Raw genomic sequence first — 19,667 nt, forward strand, 5'->3', positions numbered from 1 at the left:
GTTTGGTTCGTGCTCAAGCAGAGAATTTGTTTATTCACAATTACAAGGCTAAAATACTCTGCAATACGTGGAGGATAAAACCTTGAAATGATCACTGGTATTATGTCTTTCTGCTAAGGCCAGGCAGCTCAGGAAGAAATATGACGGGGGAACTAGTCCTTCCTCACTGCCTTTCAAGCTGAGCAAATCCAGCCAGAACCATGGAGCCACCTCAGCCAGTTATCTTACTTATTTTCTATTTTTCAGGATCCCCAAAAAACACACATAGACCTAAGCAGCTGTAATCTCTCAGACTGTTCATATTACATGTTTTCAGCACACTCAGTATATCCCTGTTTAAAAACAGTCAAAGACTGCTTTACTTGGTGCCAACAATTACAGACTCATACCTGCAGTCCCATCTACCCTGCCAGACCTCACCACCCTCTCTGTGAAAAACTTCCCCCTGATATCTAATCTAAATCTCCCCCTCCTTTAATTTAAAACCATTTCCTCTTGTCCTATCAAGGCATTACAGTTGGAAGACAAGCATTACCCAAGCATCACAAAATCTCTTCCCTTTTCTTTTAGGCCCCTTTCTAACTTTGGCAACTTGACTGTGAGTTTTGCTCCCACTCAAATTAATGTTAGCTATAAAATCCATGGGAGTAAAAGGCATCTCAGAAGAGACAGCTATGGGACGTGATCCTGCTTCCTTACTGACAGCTTCCATAGTGCAGAAGGAGAAATTACAGATAACTACATCAGGCACCCACAAAATGGAAGGACGCTTCACAGTTAGCTTTTACAGCCAACACAAAGATAGTTCAAGCCATCCTATTTTGCAAAGGAACTACCTTGACAAGATACCAAGGTAAAATAACACCAGATTACACACACAGATATTCAACTCTAGATTCTTTGACTAATTACTTAGGTCTGGTGCCTCAATCACCTCACAGCGAATACGTGCCTGTTCAAAGACCTGGTCCATTGCATATTTTACTTCATGTTTAACATTTGTTACATGCTATAACTTTTTTCAAATCATGGGTGGGTTCTCATTCTTGCACCAGGGTACTCAACAGAATCCTCTCCAAATTTCTAACAAATTTTTTAATGAAGTACAATAGTTAAAGGGATCATCAAGGCCTCTGTCAACACAGTTCAGGCTGCTGTGCCTTTATATATACTGGAGAATCACAATCAAAAACTAGTTGTTAAAAAGCTAAAAGCTCTGTAATAAACATTTGATTCTACAAAATCTCTAGGCCCATCTAAATCCTACATCTCCTTAAATTAACTTTGTGTTGATTTAAAACTGATTAATTATTCAATTACACTTCATGACAAAGTACAGCAGCAGCAGAAATGTGATTAACTGAGCCCTGCTCCTTGCCTAATTCTCCCACCAAACAATCAGCTGAGATTAAATTCAATCCAGATTCTCAGATGATGAAAACCAGTGTCATTCCATTCATATCAAGTCTACCTGCACCAGCTGGCTCAAATGTTTCCAATTATCAGCAGATATTACCCATTAATTTGAAAGTCCTTGCCACACTGAATTATTTCCTATTCTGCTTGTGCTTTCATACTCATCCATAACTTGTGTCTCCCCACACACAAAAGTAATTCTCATTGGCTAAGACACTGCAGCATCCAGAAGATCAAAAGTGACCTCTTAGTGCTGCTGCAACCAAAGATGCCACCAAGGATCAGAAATGGGTGAATAGCTCCCTGCCTTCCCTGAAGGGTGAAAACTCACATTTCTATAGCTGGAGAAAACTGTTAACCCAACTGAGCACTGGGCTCTTAATATAAGCCCCAGGCACGTTTGGAAGTGCTGAGCCACGTGTGATCCAGGAGCTCTGGAAAATAATATCTAAGCTTTGAAAGAAAGCACAGCACTCTTGTCTGATATTCAGCTAACGCACTTCAGTGTGTCCATGTTAGCACTGATAACAGAGGAATAGCACCATCAGTATTAACAGATGCCATCACCTTGTAAAAAAAAATCCAAATGAAGACTAGCAGCAGTTTCTCTGAATTATATGCCATCTTGCTAATTGAAATGTTTTTGTTTTTGTTTTTGTTTTTTTCCCTAAAGCCTGGTTATGCTGCAAATGTGCTGCTAGCATGCTGCAGTAGAAGATAAATTCCTCCACAATAACTTAGTGAACAACTTTTGCTTCATGTTTCTACTTTGATAGTATATTGTGACCTAAAGAGAATTTTTCAAATCTAAGTCATTACTAGCACTACACCTCTTAAAGAATGATGCATTAATGTACTACTTAAGACTTTCCAACAAAAGAGTCATTCTGATTTTCATGGTATTTAATACTGTTTCAGAAAATATTCCCCCTAATTAATATAGGAAGAATGTATCAAATGAAAAATACTTGAAAAAATACGTTTCTGGCGGAAAACCCAGGCTGTCAGACAGGAACTAGACCATGATTTGTTTTCTGAAGGCACATAGGTATGTGGTGCTACCAAGATGCCCTGCCATATATGCCTCTCCTACGCTGAAGCAGCAGGTGTGGAAGAGGATTTATTAGACATTTTATCTGTCCTGTTCCTGAATGGTAGCAGGAGGTCAGGTAGGGTAACCTACAGTATGTCACATGACAGCAGACTTGTTAATTGAACTGAATCAAGCCTCTGAGTTTTTAAACAGACCCCTAAATAACTGACCTCGTTTTTCTGAGTCCTGATACAAAACATCTTCTAGTAACATTAGGGAAGCCACAGGAGACCATGAACTTGTGAAAATCAGGACACTTTTTCATTATCCGGTACCTAACTTTAGGCTCTCTTTTCTCTAATAACTTGAACCTATTTTAAAAATATAGGCATTTTCTATAATAATTTTCTGACAAGCAAATTATCTTAAGAAACTGCTGAGAAATTTGTAACTGCCTGTGATGAGACTTTCTCAGACACGTGATGAGCTGGCCGTTCATAATTGGGCTTAATTTGAGGTCAAATGGGCTCTAATGCACAAGCCTCGAAGTCCACTTACAAAGCAGCAAGGAAATACAAAAGTTCAAAGTAATGTACAACCTTGGGAAGCATACCCAGCACCTGTGCATTCCTTTTCTGGATCATGTATTCTTTAAACTACTACCAAATCTTACCTCCATATGACATTTAATAAACACAAAAATGGTGCTTATTTTCACTCACTAACCTTTATCTTGCACCAGTACTTCCAGCTCTTCTCGAATCCCATCATACCAACTAGTGATGTCCACGTGGAGAGAGTAATCACAACAAGATTTGGTGTCAGCTGCCTCGTGCCACTTCTCAAAGGATGTCAGTAAACTTGATCCAGGCTCTGGAAGCACGTGGTCAACTGAAAAAGAGAATCAGTGTCTCTTACTCAGTCTACACACTATTTGGATTTCCTCTGTCCTTGTAACTAGCCTTCTGCCAGCCCAGCCAAAACAGCAGCCTTCAGGGAAGTTTCTGTGCCCTGAAGTAACTTCAGGATGTTAGCCAGATCCTGTTGTCTCAGGAACAACAGGCTTTGTGGACAGTGTATGCTAAAGGTGTCTCCGGCAAGTTGCTTGGTACAGCAACAACAGTTGCGCAGCAAGAGACCTGAATATCTCATGGTTCAGGAGATATTTAACTTTCCACTAACTGCTTTCTAAGAAAAGACCTATTTATTATCTCATGCGTCCATTTCTATGTATTTCAAGTATTACTATTAACCAGTGCTTCCTAGCCTCTGAATTGGCTTACTCTGCCTTACTAATGTATCAGTGAAGATGCTGATTGCTTTCTCAGCAGCCAGAATTGGGAATATTGCCAAATGCTTGAACAGAGAGGCTGCAGAGCACAAACACTTGGCCATACCACATGGCAGACTGTGCGTACTGGAATTACACATCTTGGCTTTCAGGTTTTCAGCATGTGATAATGCCACCAAGTCATACAACATAAGTTAAGTTATGTACAGTTATCATTTTGCTAACCTACGTCACATGACATTATGGAAACAAAGTAAGATGGGCTTATTGATGGCATATGCAAACAAAATGTTTTACAGGAAGCTTCAACTGAAGAACATACATTGAAAAAATTTCTAACAAAAGTAATGAACAGCAGCATACTTCTTGCTTGTCACCAGACATTCTTTCAGCTGATACTTGCTTCTGAACATAGGTAATAGGCAACACTGTTCAGCAAATATAGCCACATCCCAATTCAGAGAGCCATTGGGCAGCTCTACGCTGCCGTCAGGAGAGAAATGAAGATGCCCTATAGTACACAGTGTAACAACTAGAAACACTTCTCCCATCCACCAAGGATTCCAGGACACCTCCAGTGAGAACTTCCTCCATTCTTCATGCCAAATCCAAGTTCACAAATAAGCATCTTGTTATTCCCAAAGTCTCTGAAATGCCACTAAGTAGGACCAACAGATCTTTGCCACATGGTCTGTGTCATATAATTATAGCAGTAACAACACTGCTTTTTAAAAATCCCAGAAGTAAGTATACTACTCCTTATGCTTGTCAGAGGGAAATCCAAGAAATAATTCCTGTGCTGCTATTTTTTTCTGAGGGTAGGTTCACTTTCAGGCAAACCCTGGAATCTCCAAAACAGCACCCAGAAATTTGAGTATTAATCAGAGAAGATTTCAGAATATCAGTACGGAGCCTCCTGTAGCTGTCTCCACCTACAATACCTGGGCTTTGACTTGGGATGGGAAGAGGTAATTCTGCCAATACTCACTGATCATGGTTGTGCCCCCTGCTACAGCTGCTTTTGTGCCTTGATAGAAGTCATCAACAGTAGTCATTCCTTGGTAGGGCTTTTGTAGGTAAGTGTTGACATCTATTCCCCCAGGGATAACCATGCGCCCATTAGCCTCTATGGTCTTGACTCCTCCAGGAACAATTAGATTCTCTCCTATTTGCCTAGGCAGCAAGGAAAGGCAATATTACTTTACTTAAACAGTGAAGCAAAGGGGACAGAACTTATCTGGGGTGCACAGGGAAGAGAAAACTAGGGACCATACAAAAGGCAGAAAGAACTGAGACTTAAAAGAAGGGACAAACACAACCACCTGCTCTGGCTGTTCTGCACAACACTGGCAGAACAAAGCATCCACGAGTCTGTTAGCTAGGCCACATGCTCTAATTGCTTTGCATTGCTCTTGTGGCCAATAAAAATGTCATAATGTGCCAACGTTAAAAACTGTTTTTTTTTTTTAATATGACTGAAAATGAAACCTAAGCATCCTATCTTTAAACAATTACAAATATCTGGAGTTAACATTCTCTTAGGAGTTCCAGTATTTTAAATTAACTTCTATCAGAAGACAGAAAAACATAGATCAAATATGACAGTAAGTTAGAATTACAAATATATGGCAGAGGCAAAATGGACGGCACAAAGGAGCTATAATTATTTTGTAATCAAGCAGTGTGAATTTATCCTTAAAAGGAAATATAAATATGCTGAGATATAGAAATACATACTTGAGACTCAAACAAATCTAGCCTACTATGTCACATATTCTTCATTCCCCTCCTGCAATTAAAGCTTAGTGGAACATTCCACACAACTGAGTAGAAACGATTTCAAATGCTGTTGCTATCTTTCCCCTTACAGATCTTCAAAACAGGATTGTTTTCACTACTAAAAATATTAATCTGTCCCCCATGCTGATATCAAGTGAACTCCAGATAGCTACAATCAAAATACTTTGAGATTCACAGACATGATTGAGTAAATTAACCTTTAAATTTCAAAGCCACATTACATTTTTAAAGTCTGTTTTGTACTGTCAAAGAGGAAAAGTGTGGGAGCTGTGTCTCTGCATTGCTACCCCTTCATCTATCTGGGCTTAGAGACAATCATAACGCACTTTAAGTTCATTTAGTTGATCTCATATTTCTGATACACAGTCAGTCCCTGCCTTAATTTCCTTTTGTCTGGGATAAAATAACATTTACCCACAGCTAAACAAACACCCCAGACATCTGAGCTGCTGCATCTGTTTCTCCCATATTAAAATGCAACTCCCACTTATGGAGCAAAACAGTGCCTGATTAACAGCCAATCACAACAAGTTAGAACAGAAGATGAATAAAGCCGTTAATTAAAATCAGTGAAAAAACAAGGATAATTATTCAAACTGGAATTTGGCCAAACCACCAGAGTTAATAAATAGCCCCAAGAGGTCAAGAATTTGCTTCATACCCTATGCAAAAATGCCACCTCCAGCAGCTTGGCTCTCCCAGCACAGTGGGGTTTTGCTGCAGGGAAGCACAGCCATTCTGTGAGCAAACACCCCTGAGCAGCCCGAGCTGCGGCCTTACCTCAGTGCTGAACAAATCCAAAAGTGCTTAGCTTGTGAGACTTGATAATATCATGGCTTGAAGACACGCAGCTCTGTATCTGATGTCTAATATTTATTAACACATACAGCATTAGGAGCGTGTCATAACCTGTTTACAGTGGTGGGGAATGCTAATGGTGCCATGACATACGTGGAACTGATACGCAAAAGCAACCCAGCACATCAAATGGCACAAACACGGTTTGTGTCTCTGCTGTTAAAATTTGAATTGCAAAGGCATACCATACGACATTCCAGCCCACAAGCAGATTGAGAGCATAGAGAAAGTTAGGTAGCCCCATGGATAATAATGTGCTGCATTGATTTTTGTTAGTTGAATCCATTCCCAAAATTTTAATTGAACAATCCTCAGGTCTGAACAGCATGGCTTGGAAATAAAATAAATAAATAAATAAATACCATCTATTTATTTTAAATATGTTTAAGGTGGACTTGCACTCCAAGGGCTACCACACCACATAATATTGCTAAAGAAAACCTATGCAAAAAATATAAAAGCAATTCACTTTCATGTTCTTCCACAATCAGTATCTACCAGTTCCCTATTCAAGAAGACACACATCTAAATGAAGTAAAAGAGTGCTAAGTATGTACTGAAGTTTTTTGATGACTCATTGCTCAATACTGAGCAACAGCTTATTTGGCAGTCACTGGAGTCATCCATGCTGAAGTGATACAGGACCAAATGGTCTTTGTGGATGACGCTGTGCTACTACCTGTCAGGATCCTGTCCCATCTCTTGCCTGGCATAAAGATTAAGGCTGCTGAGAGAAGGCATTCAAGGTTATTTTTACTCTGACTGATTCAAACATAAAGAGATAATGTGATGAGATTCCTGAATTTCTCACTTGTTAATACTAAATGTATGTTAATAAGAATGGGCTTCAGTTACCTGGGGGAGAAAAAATACAGCTGCACAGGTAACTATCCTAGGCACAGTATAAATGATTGAGCTGCTTTTCTGATGCACCAGCAACTCAGCAAGCTAGAAAAATTGGTCTATGGAAAGTTGATGCACTCTACAGTTCTCAATTGAGCAAGCTGGCACATTCTGATATATGCAAATTGATTAAAAGAATAACAGTGGTATCACATCAGTCTTTGACTCTTTGTAAGCTTAACTTGAAAAAGCTGGAAAACGCCCCCAGAACTCAATTAAGTTATATCAGCCACTATCGACCAGATCTCTTTTAGACATCTCAGGCTCCCTCTACCTTGGCTTGTTGCTGGCCCAGTTCCAGTCCCCTGTGACCCATCCTGCACACTTGCTGGTTCCCTACACCAGGAGTGAACCCACACCTTCCACTGGCAGGGATGGAGCAGAGGACAGCAAGCAGCAGACAGTGTGACCTACTGCTTGGCACCAAGACCAGGGTTCATTTCTTCATGTGAATAACAAAAACAGGAAAGATGTAGGCAAAATGTATTATTTATGTACTGCTAGCAATTTAAATTACTGAATATCTTAATTACTATTTAGATACCAAAGCACAGCCTCTCAGCTCCCATTTCATCATGCAGAGCTTGTGTTTCAGCTGGAAAAAAAGCTCATGCTCCCTTGTACATAGTGAGCCAGTTTGAGCCCAGATAGGTAGGAAAAAGCCTTTATCATCTTCCAAACTATAGATAATCTTCAAATGTATCCATTACATGTGCATTCCTCTCTGCAGAACAATCTGCAGATATGTAGGTCTTAGTGGACCCTACTTCATTTCATTAGTCTGCAAGAGAAACTCAACCTCTATTTTCTAATCAGTTTCCACTGCAGAACAGGAAAATGATCCCTGATCTTCATATCTTGGCAAAGCCATCACACTACTGCCTATTCTAGGTAGAGAGGTTTAGCATTCATTCCATTTTGTGGAAAGAATTATCAGCCGGATCTACAGCTGGAGAGTTAGAGTATCAATTAAAACGTGGCTGACTGAAGTTCAAGATTCACCTCCAAAGGACCTTGATCAAAACTTAACGACTATGTTAAATACCTAGACACAGGGGGCAGTTTCAGCTGGAGAAAATAAAGATCAATCCCAGAAAACACAACACTTTCTAAACTGTAGAATTTACCATCAGAACACAGGTAGGACCCAAGCCCTACTCACACCAGGCTGCACTTGCAAATTAACAACTGAGTTTTTCAGAGCACAGAAAAATCTCAAGTTGTATAAACTCAGAACACCAGTCACAGCTCAGGTTGTTCAATAGCAAGCTCCCCTCCTTTGACAAAGATGAAGGCATTTTAAAATTTAAGATATCAAAAATAAGCTTAGTTTTTTTGTGTTGCAATAACCTAAGTCATGAATAATGTATATAGGCATAGATATATAAAGAAGCAGACTTTTAATCTGATGATATCTTGTTAAGAAAAGGAACTCTGAAAACAAGTAGGCAATTAATTATTTACCATATAACCGTAATTATGCTTCTGTGCATTAAACTGTGGCCTCTGGAGACCAAATTTGTTAGGTCATGAAAGAAAATGTTTAGTAGTTGAGAAAAATTTTTGATCCTTATTTACATTATAGTGCTTACACACACACATAATTCATCAAAACTACAAACTCTCATCTCCTCAGTATGACCAGTAGAGTTACATTACATCCCTGTTATTCTTTACTGAACTTTCAGTAATACATATTTTTTAATTCATCTAAGGAATACCTCCCCAGTTCCTATGCTATATAGTCAATAAATCAGCAGAATTTTCTAACGGCATGAAAACTGAAGACCAGATACCTTTTCTAAGCAAGAAAAGGGACATATGAGTAATACATAACACCACTGTACAAACAGAACATACAATAGAATTATAGAATTGCTCAGGTTGGAAAAGACCTTAAAGACCATCAAGTCCAACCTCCCCCACCTTAGACTTGTGTAACAGGTCATGGACGTATTTCTCTGTTACACGATCCTGTACACCATGGCTGCATTTGCGTTTGGGGTGAAGGTGAAGCTGTAATAATCCTCTTGCTATGTATGGACTCAAAAAATACTCATCGTATATACTTCTTGCTTTAAGAGACTGTACCTGCCTGCCTTGGTTTGGCTATTTTGGCCAAAGCTAGAAATGAACTGTTCACAGATCAAACATTTTCCCTTTACAGCTAAAGAATTTTCTACCTATCTAATACCAGCAAAAGATTAAATGGCAGAATTTCATTACTTAGTGCTCCCCAACAATGACTCCACATCGGGAGTAACCAAGAGTAACCAGGACGTTAGTTGCAAGGAATGAGGTCAGTGCCATCAAGAAATCACATTAGGCTATGCTAGCAGGCATGCAAAAAAAGTTCAATATTTAAAAAACCAACTTTATAATTCCATCTTCCAGGTATAGGTCCGCATAGAAGGAGTGGTCATCATTGATAATTCTTCCACCTTTAATGAGTAGTCGGTCACTCTGGGAGGGAAGAAGAGGAAGAAATGTGGTTTTGTTCAAATAAATAAACATAACAACATACTGATTATATCAAATAGGCTTATAGTATATGCAAAGTCATTATCATCAAAGCACTCACCCTATATACAGATCTATGCCATAGATTCAGGTGAGTACATAGATGGTAGAATAGAAAACCATAGTTTCACTGAGTGCTTATTACTGCTTTTTTGGGGATATCACAGTGGTCCCATTCTTAAAGCACATGCAGGAGCCAGTGTACCACAGTATATTCAGAAGAAGCAGAGTTTTAATTCCCTTTCTGAAGGAGTCATGCTGGAAACACCAGCACCCTACCCAGAGACAGGAGAAGTCTGCAACTTCAGCGCATAATGCTTTTGAAAGACTTTTGCCAAGTGACTGTGAATGCCGAAAAACCCTGAAGCAGTGAGAACTTTCTCACCCCATTCATATATTTAAATAAGCCATTTATTATAAATTATTTCCTTGGCTCACCAAACAATAACTCAGAATCTATATTTTGTCCATGCTTTATACTCCTCACTCCTGACTCAGTTCTTGGCTTAATTACAGGATGACTCACACACATAAACCATGCATGTCTCAAGTTCCCAGTTTAGAAAACAACTGAACAATTCAATATGCTTTCTCATCTATGAAACTAAGACAACAACTGAGAGCTCCTAAAAATTTACAGATAAAAAATGCTCAGCCAGAACTAGGGATGTAACAATAACCTTTCTTCAATGTAACTTCTCTGATGTAGGCCTAATGTTGAACATTGAGCTTGTATTCAAATTTTTTGCAGGTCTGAAACCTAGATAGCCCTCCATATGAATCTAGAGAAGCATGAAGGGAGAACTACCTATTATTTATAAAGACATTTTAAATACAGTGCATATAAATACAGGAGATGCACACAGAGAGTCTGAGGCTCTTCTCAGGTAGGGGGGAGTCAATGCCCAGATCTGCATTGCAGTAATCACTGGGACCTGCCTTGGGTGTTGGAATCCTTGCCTTAAAAGATGCAGACAAATGCAAGTCCTCACTCTGGAACTTGCCAGACTGGGCTCCATGTTCTCTTCCCAGTCTCTCTGCTGTCACTCATAATTACAGTGCTTGCAAATCAGCAGCTTGAAAAGTCATAAATTATTTTGCCATGTGCTGGCAGTAGTATCTCCTCACCATGATGATTTATACACTGTTCACTGACCCGTGGAGAACTGCCTTCTTACATGTTAACACTGTCTTAGCACAAAGAGGCAAGAGCTCATTGATATGGACAGGGAATTCTACTGGAACACTGCATGTACCACTGCTAATGAGTCAAAAATCTGCATGCTCATAGAGATGTTCTATACTTTTTCCTTTCAAAACAGAAAAAGATGCATAGTACATAGAAATAAATGTAACAGGCCAGGAAAATCAGATAGACTAAAGTAAAACGAAGTACAACTCCAGTAGAACAACTGTAAACACAAAAAAGGATTTTATACATTTTATATAAAAATATATGGGTCAAAAGGAGGCATTAGAAGAATTTGAAAATAAAAGGATACAAACCCAGTCTCAAGAAAGTACTCAATTATGTGAGTCATCCATTAAATGATGACTCATTTATAGTTTATAAAGGATTATTGACTATTTAGATCTAAATCACTCCTTCAGCATTTCAGAGGGTCTAAGAAACTGCCCAAGAAAGAGAACCACACTTCACAGAGCCCTTCAATATTAAAATTCCTGACATCATTCTGCTCAAAAGAAAAAACAAACCCTCCAACACTGCTGTAAAAGGAAGCAGATCTTGCACCTGTGCTGGGTGTTGGCTAATGTCCCCAGCCATGAACAGGAAGCCATGGGAGATGAGGCTGCCAAAAATCCACAGATTCTGATGCTTCCCATTGCTCCCCAGATCTCCCAACTACTGGGGACATAAGCTACCATGCAGATGTCTGTGGAGCCTTGCCCAGTTCTCATCAGGACCAACAGATGTGGAAACATTCCCGACAGACATGTTGATCCGAGTGAATCGGCACATCCTGATGAAAAGGGATTTGCTGGAACCTTTCCCAACTGCTCAAGTTGTAAGTGCATCTGTAGGAAGAGCTACAGATTACTACGAGCCAGAAGGACAAGTAAATGATGATAGTGATGGGTTGATGGCTGGACTAGATGATGTTAGTGATCTTTCCAACCTCAATGATTCTATGAAGGGTACTTTGACACAGAGGATGCTGACAGGCACCAGAATCTCAAGTCAGACCTTGCAATTTTCTTTACACAGTGCCAAATGTGCCAAAAAAACTTGTGACCAAAGTCCTCCTCTCCCTGACAGCACTGCAGGCCGGAGGAAAGCTGCACCATGGGGAAAGCAGGGTAGGAGGAGTGCCCCAAATGCAGGCCTCCACCACCTAATGCTAGGCCATGTTTCCTGCTCCCAGCCATAAATCCCCTCATGCAGGACGTTTTCTTTGCCCAATTCTCAGATGTGCCCCCAGCCACAGGCTGACCTCCGGGTGCTCTCACAATGCAAACAACAGCGTGCTCATTGCTCAGCCCAGCAACCACAGTACAAGCCTTTATGCGCCTGACAGCAGGAACACTGCGCAGCGAGAGGGGGAATTACAACGAACATTGAAATGGAGCAATTCACTGGGTGCCAAGCTTCAAGACAAAAATCTCTGCTCTCACTGACATGGGAGGGGAGGGAAGCACCACTGTGAGTGCATACAATTGCTCAGCATTTATAGAGGCATTGAGCCGAGGTGTTTCTCCTCCACCTATTGCTGCAGCAAAGCTGTTTGCTTCTGGGTTTGTGGCTGGGTGAGACAGCAGCAGCAGGGCCTCGTGCATCCTCGCAGCTCCATTTTGTAAATGCTCCAGCTCCTTGCAACTCGGCTCCTCTCACTCACAGCACTCCACCTTCAAACCCCATGTACTGCTTTCCTGCTGACATTTCACTGATCGCAGGCCGGCTTCTCCTGCTTCATCTGGCAGCAAAGCCACTGAGCTTAGTCTGTGACATGACAGTAGTTTTCACGGCAGCAGAAGGAGATGCCACAGCCTCAGCATCGCTTGCTGTGGGAGGAGGAGCCCAGACACCAGGCTTTTGCTCTGTTACAGCTATTGTCTGCACTACAGCATGAGCAACACGAAACATCTGTAGGCTGGTGACAGTTTGTACAAATCGCCTGGTTTGATGTTTGGGTTTTTTAAAATCAGCTTGGCTCAGCTCTTTCTGAAGTATGTTCATATTTTCAAGTGTTCCCCATAATAAAGGGCCAGCAGAGCCGAGCAAGGGTGTGAACCAACATGCAGTGACCCACACAATGCGTATGAAGCTACTGGGGGGCCTCAATTCTGCATCACTTCCCTGCACAACTGCCGGGGAATTCAAATCCCTTGGGTTAGTAAATCATTTATCACTATCTTCAGATCAAAATGATCCAAATGTTAGATTTGAATGTTAGAGGAGAAACAGCTGCAAAGAAATTTAAACTATCCCTTTTTTCATTTACCTACTGCGCTCAGAGCTACATGTATTTAAAACTACTACATAAAACAAAATTCAAATATTTTTTACATCCTCAGTCTTCTAGAACATCTGCAAATCGCAGCAACAGAAGGAATAAAACTGACATGAACTGATATAAAAAATAAATATTATTTAAAACTGGTGCAGCATGCCATAGCACAATGCAGCACAAGCTGTAGAAAACACACCTCTCTGCAGTACCAACATGCATTGTACTGTGCTTGCATGCACCTCTCAGAGAAAACCACACCTACAGTACAAAATGGAGGTTGGGGAAAGAAAAAGCAAGAAAGAATCTGACATTATCTATTCTAACTACACAAAAAGAGTCAAAGAGAGTTCAGGAGTAGTGTTTTAATCAAATACCAGCATCTGTCCAGGCTGCAAGCTGATATATTCTATTTTTGTTTTTCTTTCAAGAATAGAATGTCTATCTATTACACAACCAACTCTAAATCAAGAAATAATGTCTTTTTAATCATTTACAGTTTGCTTTACAATTTAACTACAATGAAATCCACGTGATGTACTCAGCAAATAGGTCTGAGTGCTGCTTTGTGCTTAGATTTGGAGTTTCATGATTGCTGCACTGCAGCCATTGCCAACTGCAAAGGTTTTGCAACACTTTTAGCCCCAATATTTCCAGGCCTAAAGGAGAAGAAAACACTCTGTAGTGATTTCATCCTTTGCACAACTGCAAGGACTTACTAGAATATACCATTGTCCTCAAATCTCCACAGCAACAATGGGTGTATTCTCTAAAATCCAGAATAGTGAAGGGCCCTGAAGATGACAAACGATTTTATGCTAAACAGCAGTTAAAGAACAGTTCAAATTCCGAATTCACCTGTATTTTCAGTTCTCTGCCCATAAGTATGTGGCTTAAAAGGCACATAACATAATATAACAGACATAAGAAGGCAGTGGGCTATGTTATCTCACATACAGCCATGGCATTCATCTTTACTTTTCAGCATTTGAAAGGTAGAATCCATTATTACTAAGTCTTTAAAAGGACCATTGTGAGCCAAAAAAAACACCACAGCATCCCTATTTTAAAAGCCACAGGATGATGTTTGTGTTCTCCTTGGCTATGAATATTCGTAAGGGAGCAGTGCCCCAAAAGCAAAACTCTCACTGGCAGACCATGGAGAGAGAGCTCTTCTGTGCTTCTGTGCGTTTCTTATTTCCCATAGTAAATGAGAGATTTACATTATATTTCTTTTTTAGATATGTTTGGTTGCCTACCTATGTTCAGAGCCAGTCAGACTGAGAACCATTTGCAATACTATATGGTTCAGCTACTTCGGGTTTAGCAAATACTTACAAATAAGGAACATTTTTTAACTTAATGCCAAAGGAAGAAAGACATCCTTCCCACAAGGAATGCTTGCTTAAAATCCTTTCATAATGATCAAAGAGCTATAAATGGGATTTCATGAGTGCTTTCTGCTTATAGAAGATGATGTGCTTTTAATCAACACAATTCCACCCTTTCTTTTGAATTTTATGTCTAGGTTGCACTCCATAGGCAGTAATTTTTAGCTGTAGTGATCCCTGAATTGACTTGGAGAATCACTTGTAAATTATCGTATCCTTAAGGTATCATGTCTGCTACGTTACTAAAAGAGAATCCTGCTTTTAAGGCCCTTTTCTTAACAAATGTACTCCAGTATATGGAAATTCATTTAGAAAGGATTATGGTGATTGTACTAATGTTGTATCTTGGTCTGTAGCCAACATATTCATTCATCTTTATTCATTTAAAAGATCTGATGTTCCTTTGTTTCCCCTTTGGAGACCTTGCTTTTTATTCATCTAGCAATTCTCATCCTTAATCACTCAGTCTAAAAGGGCTACTCCTACAGCTACAAACTCCACAAGGATTTCTTCGCTGTAAATGTCATCTTTGCTTTGCTTTTGGAGCAGAAGCACAACAAACATCTCACTGATGGCAATCCTCACTGGCATCAGCAGGAGTTTCACCTAAATATGTGCTGCGGGGTTAAACTTATCACACTGTGTGTTGTAAAACCCAGCTCTCAGGTTACACACTGGGTACGTCAATTAGAGCTGATCTCAAAATCCCAGCAAGCCAGACATGGGCAAGGCTGAACTTGGGTATAAATAACAACAATTCAGCACAGTTTCCTGCCGCGTGCCACTGAACTAAAGAGCACCTTTATCTGTGTTTTAGTCAGAAACCTGTATCAGGTTACCTGGGCATATCAGCCTTCGCACCAGTTAGAGGCACTACAAGTGGCTGACAGCTGGCTGAGACTATAAGGAACCCCTTCTCTGGCAGAGGAGGTGGATGCAAGACAGACAGAACAGGAGAATATATCTTGACCAGCTGAATGCAGTGGGTGCACATGCATATTGTTTGCATGTAGATGTGTAAGTCATAGCTCCTTAGGCTCCACCAACAGTCCTTCCGTAGCTTCTTCTGAGCCTTGTGCAAGGTGGACTAGGATCATCGTCTTTGCTTACGCCCTCACTACTACGCTCAGGAGATCATAGAGTGTAGATTTTACTGCAAACAGTGGGGACATTTATAATTCAGCAGGAACATAAGCAAGAACTGGACGTGTGCTACAAGTTGAAATTTCATCTGATTATAAGCACAGTAAAAGACAAGGAAAAGTAATTCCAAAGCAACTCCATCCCAAGGTACAAGGCTGCCACCTCTACATGCATAAAGATTAGAAAACTACAAATTATTTTGCTGCTGAACTCCTCTGTGCTAACTGTATGGAAAATGAGGCTTCTCCTTTCTACTGCACCAATAAACTTTTAACGGAAGAAGCAGAGAACAGGACCCTCATGTGTCAGGGAAGTGGCTCAGTGCCAGTGGTGGCTCTCAGCAACTGTGACTTCCTCAAAAACCACGTTCAACATTACTTGTCTTTCCAGACAGCAACTGTTCTCCTTCCAACACCAATCCCCAGGGCAGTTCTAATACTGACAGCCCTGATGGGCACAGAGGATGCTGGCTGACAAACTGGCAGTGGTACTTCTAGGAACCACCACCCTAACCCACATTTTCTATCCCTCTGCCAAAGATTTTAACCTCCAGAGAAGGAGATGGAAAGATAGGTCACCAAAAGACCTACTGTGAATGTAATTGAAGGCAGCAGATGGAAGTGACTGAAACAAGGGTTTACTCTCCTGGAGAAAAAAAGGAAAGAAAAAGACATCACAAAGTCATAGAAATTGTGGTTTCTGATTGGTTTTTACCAATCAGTAAAAGCATCTCTGGAGCTGCCAAATTCAAGCCCAGAACAACAGGCAACGAGAATTCACAAATGTTCACAGCAGACAGGCAAACTGAGAGCAGCCAAGCCTATTAAAAAGCTACTGATAGAAAATATATATATATATAATATTGCAGAGTAAGAAGAGATCCAGAAATCCCATTACCAAGTGATTTAAAGCAGTACAAAAAAAGTGCTGCCCAAATCAGTCTAAATCTTGCACCAATAACAGGATAACAATGTGGGAAATGTTCCCAATGCCCAGCACTCAGCAGCTTTTCAAACCCTTTTGGCAAGTCACACACCCGTCTGTATTTCCACACTGTTAAGCAGAAGTGGATGGGAAAAAAAGGGGAGATGTGGAACAGACCCACATACAGACCAGGGCTTAAGACTCAAAGTATTCTCCTGTCTTCAACTGAATCCTACTTCCTTCTCATCTCTCTCCATGTCAATCAAACCGAAAGACTACAACTAAAATTATTCTCTGTGCCCACTCCTCCGAATTTCTCCACCCTCTCTTCACTCTTCTGCATCTGCTACTTCTTCTCATCTCATACCAGTTCTCTTTCCTTCCTAAGCGTGGTGAGATCCTTCCCTTGCAAAACCTCACTTGCGAGTTGTCTCCCGACATCATACAGTCCATCAGCTCAGAGCCAGCAGCTCCTTCCCCCATGGAAGTACCAATTCTCAGACCCCTCCCAGGAATGCTACCTCATCCCCAGTGCTTTCAGACACCCTTTGCTTCTCCCATGTGTTCCCATACACTGGCTATGTTGACTGCTCTTCTCCCTTTGCTCCGTGGAGTTGTCTTCACACCTCCTCCTCACTGAGCTCACGCTGATTCTGTTTTAATGGTTGCAGTTGCTACTGGAACAAGTCCTGCTACAGACATCTTACAAGCCATATGCTTTTTTACTTAGAACGCTGAGTTCATCTAGGCTGAGAACTTGGTTGAAACACTAACAAAACACACAAGCCAAAATGATTTGCAATGGCTATTTCAGTGTCACCATCCCCATTGATTCCATGCAGCATCCTGCACAGAAGGAGAACAATGGTGACGTTACAGCAAGAGGCAGGGGGATGCACCCTGGAAAATCTGCTCTGTGTGAGAGCACAACCCAAGCACAAAAGATTGCCACCTCATGCAGAAAAACACCTCAGCAATGGCTGCGCTGGATGACTGTGCTGCACATAAGGACAAATGCACTCCTGCAGATGCATCCATGGTCACCACGCATTACAGATCCTTGTCCCCTCCCCATCCAACATTCCTGAGTCAAGGCAGTGAGATCTTCAAGAACTCAGCACATTGCTGAGAGCATCACCAAAGCACTCACACTAGTTCAGCACATCTCTATTTTACATCACTTCAGCACCTGCATGGGGCCTCAAAGACTGAGCTTCTCACACCAGCTACAGTGTCTCCAGTCCAACAACTGGACAGCATTGAGCACTGTGTGGGATATAGAGGGAGAGCCCTGAACAGAGATGAAACCATCCCCTGCTTCCTCCTGCATGAAGACCTGACCCACAGCAAACTCCCAGAGTGGTCTTGCCAAATCCTGACTGCAGGGTGGGCATGGGGCTGGCCTGGTGTGGGATGCTATGGGATAGCTCCCATCCCCACACAGATCTGCCATAGGAATTAGGCACAGAAACAAATGACATTTTTTGCACGATTTCAATATTGCTGTTGTTGTTACATAACTTTACAGTGCTGTCACATTTCCTCAGAGCCCAGAAGGTTTGAACCTGCAATGCATTTCCTCAGTGCAGGATGAGGAATGTGGAATGGGGATATGCACAGTTAGAGCTGGTGGATGCTTCAGGGGCAGGAGGTGTGTATGAGGTGTAACTGAGAGTGCTGATTTGCTAGAGAGGAGAGGGCCTAGAACTGCAAAAGATGGACATAAAAAAGGCAGTTGAAGTCCAATGCCTGCCAATTTCTCTGATGTTAATTTATGCCTTTGATTTGGTCATAAAGCTCAACACTAGCATTAATAAATATTCATTTGTAGTAGCTTCCATGCATCCCATTTCAAAGGGAAAGGGCTTTGGGCTTTCATTTTTTCCCAGCACTCCCCTCACATAGAAAGAAATTTGAGGAAGTGAAGGAACAGTTCATTGGATGAACTGTTGATCCCAAGCAAGCGCTTGTAATTCCTCTGCAGCCTTCTACTCTGAACTGAAGAGCACCTCAAGCAGCCACAGGTGGGCACCTGCTGCACACCAGGGCTGAGCGCCACACAGAGCAGCCAGCACCCACCTAGCAGGCATGGGGGGCTCCCAGTGCAAGGGAAGCAGCAGTTGGGCAGCCAGCATGGGTCACACCACGTTCTCAGAACTGAAGCAGGAGGAGCTGTCCCCCATTGAGCCCACACAGCAGCCGTGCTCACATCCTGACTGATGTCCATTGGTAAGGGAGAAGTGCAGCTGTTGCACCCATTGATATCACTCAGCCCTGCTTTCAGAAAAGGGCTGTTCCCTTCATGTCCAAATATTTGAGCTAAAGGATTTTTTTTCCAATTATAAGAGATAAAGGTGCTCAGGTGCTCACAGTCACATCACACTGGCTTGAGTGATGCCTTCAGAGTACATTTTGCCTTCTCCCAAAGCGAGAAGCCCCCCTGAAAGCCACCGCTCAGGTCCTGAAAGCAGCGTTGGCTCTGTAACCACCACACCCACCCACAGCCCTATCCCCGGCTCCAGAAGCTCTCGCTCAGCGCCCCAACCCCTTCTCCATCACCCCCACCCCAACTCCCGAGAGCAAAGCAGGGCCCAGCTCAGGGATAGACCCCACATCATCTCTGCATGGCCACACTAGGGAGAGATCGCCCACAGAAGCCCCCTCCCCGCCAGCTCCGCCTCGCCCTTATAGGTCTATGGGGAACAATATACTGAATAAAGGACCCAGATCCTTTCTTTCTGCCGTGGGAAGAGCTCTTCCATTGTGGTCCCGCTGGATGCACATAGGAGGAGGATGGTGACGATTAACCCTTTGACTCCTGATCTCGACACGCTTGATGCATTCCCAGCGAGGAGGTGTGGGCGCTGGCATCATGGCGCTCTCATTTTCCACGCTCCCCCCCTCCCCTCCCCTCCGCACCC

The 19,667-nt window shown here is 41.8% G+C and overlaps 1 protein-coding gene across 1 annotated transcript in view; it reads right to left on the reverse strand.

The window, feature by feature from the left end:
* CRMP1 (collapsin response mediator protein 1) overlaps positions 1-9,841 on the reverse strand; it is a 29,425-nt gene extending 19,584 nt beyond the window's left edge. Inside the window, exons 1-3 of the mRNA XM_010710408.3 lie at positions 9,676-9,841; positions 4,729-4,913; positions 3,176-3,340 (exon numbers count right to left, since the gene is read on the reverse strand). Coding sequence (XP_010708710.2) covers positions 3,176-3,340; positions 4,729-4,913; positions 9,676-9,815 — 490 coding nt within the window. The 5' untranslated portion in view covers positions 9,816-9,841. The remainder of the gene's footprint in view (positions 1-3,175; positions 3,341-4,728; positions 4,914-9,675) is intronic.
* Between the last annotated feature and the right edge of the window lie 9,826 nt (positions 9,842-19,667).

This window comes from Meleagris gallopavo, chromosome 4 (assembly GCF_000146605.3).
Source record: "Meleagris gallopavo isolate NT-WF06-2002-E0010 breed Aviagen turkey brand Nicholas breeding stock chromosome 4, Turkey_5.1, whole genome shotgun sequence".
Lineage (NCBI taxonomy): Eukaryota > Metazoa > Chordata > Aves > Galliformes > Phasianidae > Meleagris > Meleagris gallopavo.